At 33.0% G+C, this 2,044-nt stretch overlaps 1 protein-coding gene across 1 annotated transcript; it reads left to right on the forward strand.

Annotated features, from left to right (window-relative positions):
* The first annotated feature begins 1,161 nt into the window (after positions 1 to 1,161).
* LOC146885376 (uncharacterized) lies at positions 1,162 to 1,788 on the forward strand. The gene has a single exon (XM_085674670.1). It carries the CDS (start codon positions 1,162 to 1,164, stop codon positions 1,786 to 1,788), a length of 627 nt encoding a protein of 208 aa, XP_085530796.1.
* Positions 1,789 to 2,044: the final 256 nt, after the last annotated feature.

Raw genomic sequence — 2,044 nt, forward strand, 5'->3', positions numbered from 1 at the left:
GATTTGGAATTAGCTGTAGTGGTGTTTGCATTGAAAATATGGAGACATTACTTGTATGGAGCAAGGTTTGAAGTTTTCAGTGACCATAAAAGTTTGAAATACCTTTTTGATAAAAAAGAACTAAACATGAGACAACGTAGATGGATAGAATTTCTTAAGGATTACGACTTTGAGCTGTAATATCACCTTGGGAAAGCAAATGTTGTTACTGATGCTTTGAGTCGAAAGTCTATACATGCATCTATGATGATGGTGAAAGAATTGGATGTCATAGAATCATTCAGAGACTTGAACTTAGCTGTAAAGCTTAGACCCAATAGCATATGCTTAGGAATGTTAAAAATATCAAGTGAATTTTTAGAAGAAATAAAGAGAGCTCAAGAAAGAGATCAACTTTTGCAAGAAAAGTTGATAGCAAAAGTTGAAGGAAAGGAATCTGAATTCCACAAGGATTCAAATGGAATCATCAAGTTTAGAGATAGAATTTGCATACCTGCAAAAGAAGAGTTGAGAAAGTTGATAATGGAAGAAGCTCATAAGAGTAGCTTAAGTATTCATCCGGGTGCTACAAAGATGTATCAAGACTTGAAGAAAATATTTTGGTGGTCTGGGATGAAGAAAGCAGTGGTGGAGTTTGTTGCACGTTGTCTAGTGTGTCAGAAAACAAAAGTTGAACATAGAAAGCCTTATGGGGAACTACAATCCTTAGATGTCCCAGAATGGAAATGCGAAAGCATATCCATGGATTTTGTGACAGGTTTACCAAAGGCTGTGTCTGGTCATGATGCAATTTGGGTCATTGTCGATAGATTAACAAAATCTGCTCACTTTCTACCTATTAATATTAGATTTTCTTTAGAAAAGTTAGCTCATTTGTACATAAAAGAAATTATCAAGCTACATGGAGTACCTTCTAGTATAATTTCTGATAGAGACCCTCGTTTCACATCTAGATTTTGGGATAGCTTACAAAAAGCCTTGGGAACAAAAGTTAGGCTTAGTTCAGCTTATCACCCTCAAACTGATGGATAATCGAAAAGGACTATCCAATCTTTAGAAGACTTGTTGAGAGCATGTGTTTTAGAACAAACTGAAAGTTGGGAGAAATTTCTACCACTTATAGAGTTCACTTATAACAACAGTTTCCACTCAAGCATAGGAATGGCCCCATATAAGGATCTATATGGGAGAAGATGTAGAACCCCGTTGTGTTGGTATGAGAATGGAAATTCCTTAGTTTTGGATCCAAAAATAATTCAACAAGCAACTGAAAAGATTAAAATGATTAGGGAAAAGATGAAAAATTCTCAAGATAGGCAGAAAAGTTACTATGACAAACGAAGGAAACCCCTTGAGTTTGAAGAAGGAGATCATGTTTTCTTGAAAGTTACACCTGTAATTGAGGTTGGTAGAGCTCTCAAATCTAGAAAACTTACACCTAAATTTATTGGTCCTTATCAAATCTTTAAAAGAATTGGTTATGTCGCATATCAAATTGCTTTACCTCCAAACCTTTCGAAACTTCACAATGTTTTTCATGTGTCTCAACTTCGTAAATATATTCATGACCCTTTTCATGTGATAGAACCTGATGTAGTACAAATACGAGAAAACCTTACTTATGATGTGCTTCCTATAAGGATTGGAGATCAACGAATTAAACAACTTCGGGGAAAGGACATACCTTTGGTAAAGGTATTCTGGAATCAACAAGATGAAGGTGATGCAACTTGGGAATTAGAAAGTAATATGAGAGAGATGTATCCCCATCTTTTTACAACCACGTGAATTTCGGGGATGAAATTCCTAAAAGGAGGGGAGAAATGTAACATCCCTATTTTTAATAAACTGTATTATTTATTTTAAATAAAACACTTAGAAAATATTATATTTTTACTAATTTTTTTGTATTTTATTATGATATAGTTTGAACATTAAAAATATATTTTATCATGATGTACCTTTTACTTATTAAAAATAATTATAAGAAGAAAACAAAACTAATAAAATATGTATATATATATATATTAAAAAAAATTAGGTA

Source organism: Vigna unguiculata, chromosome 6 (assembly GCF_037176805.1).
Source record: "Vigna unguiculata cultivar grain cowpea cultivar isolate G323 ecotype 2 chromosome 6, ASM3717680v1, whole genome shotgun sequence".
In the NCBI taxonomy this organism is placed as follows: Eukaryota; Viridiplantae; Streptophyta; class Magnoliopsida; order Fabales; family Fabaceae; genus Vigna; species Vigna unguiculata.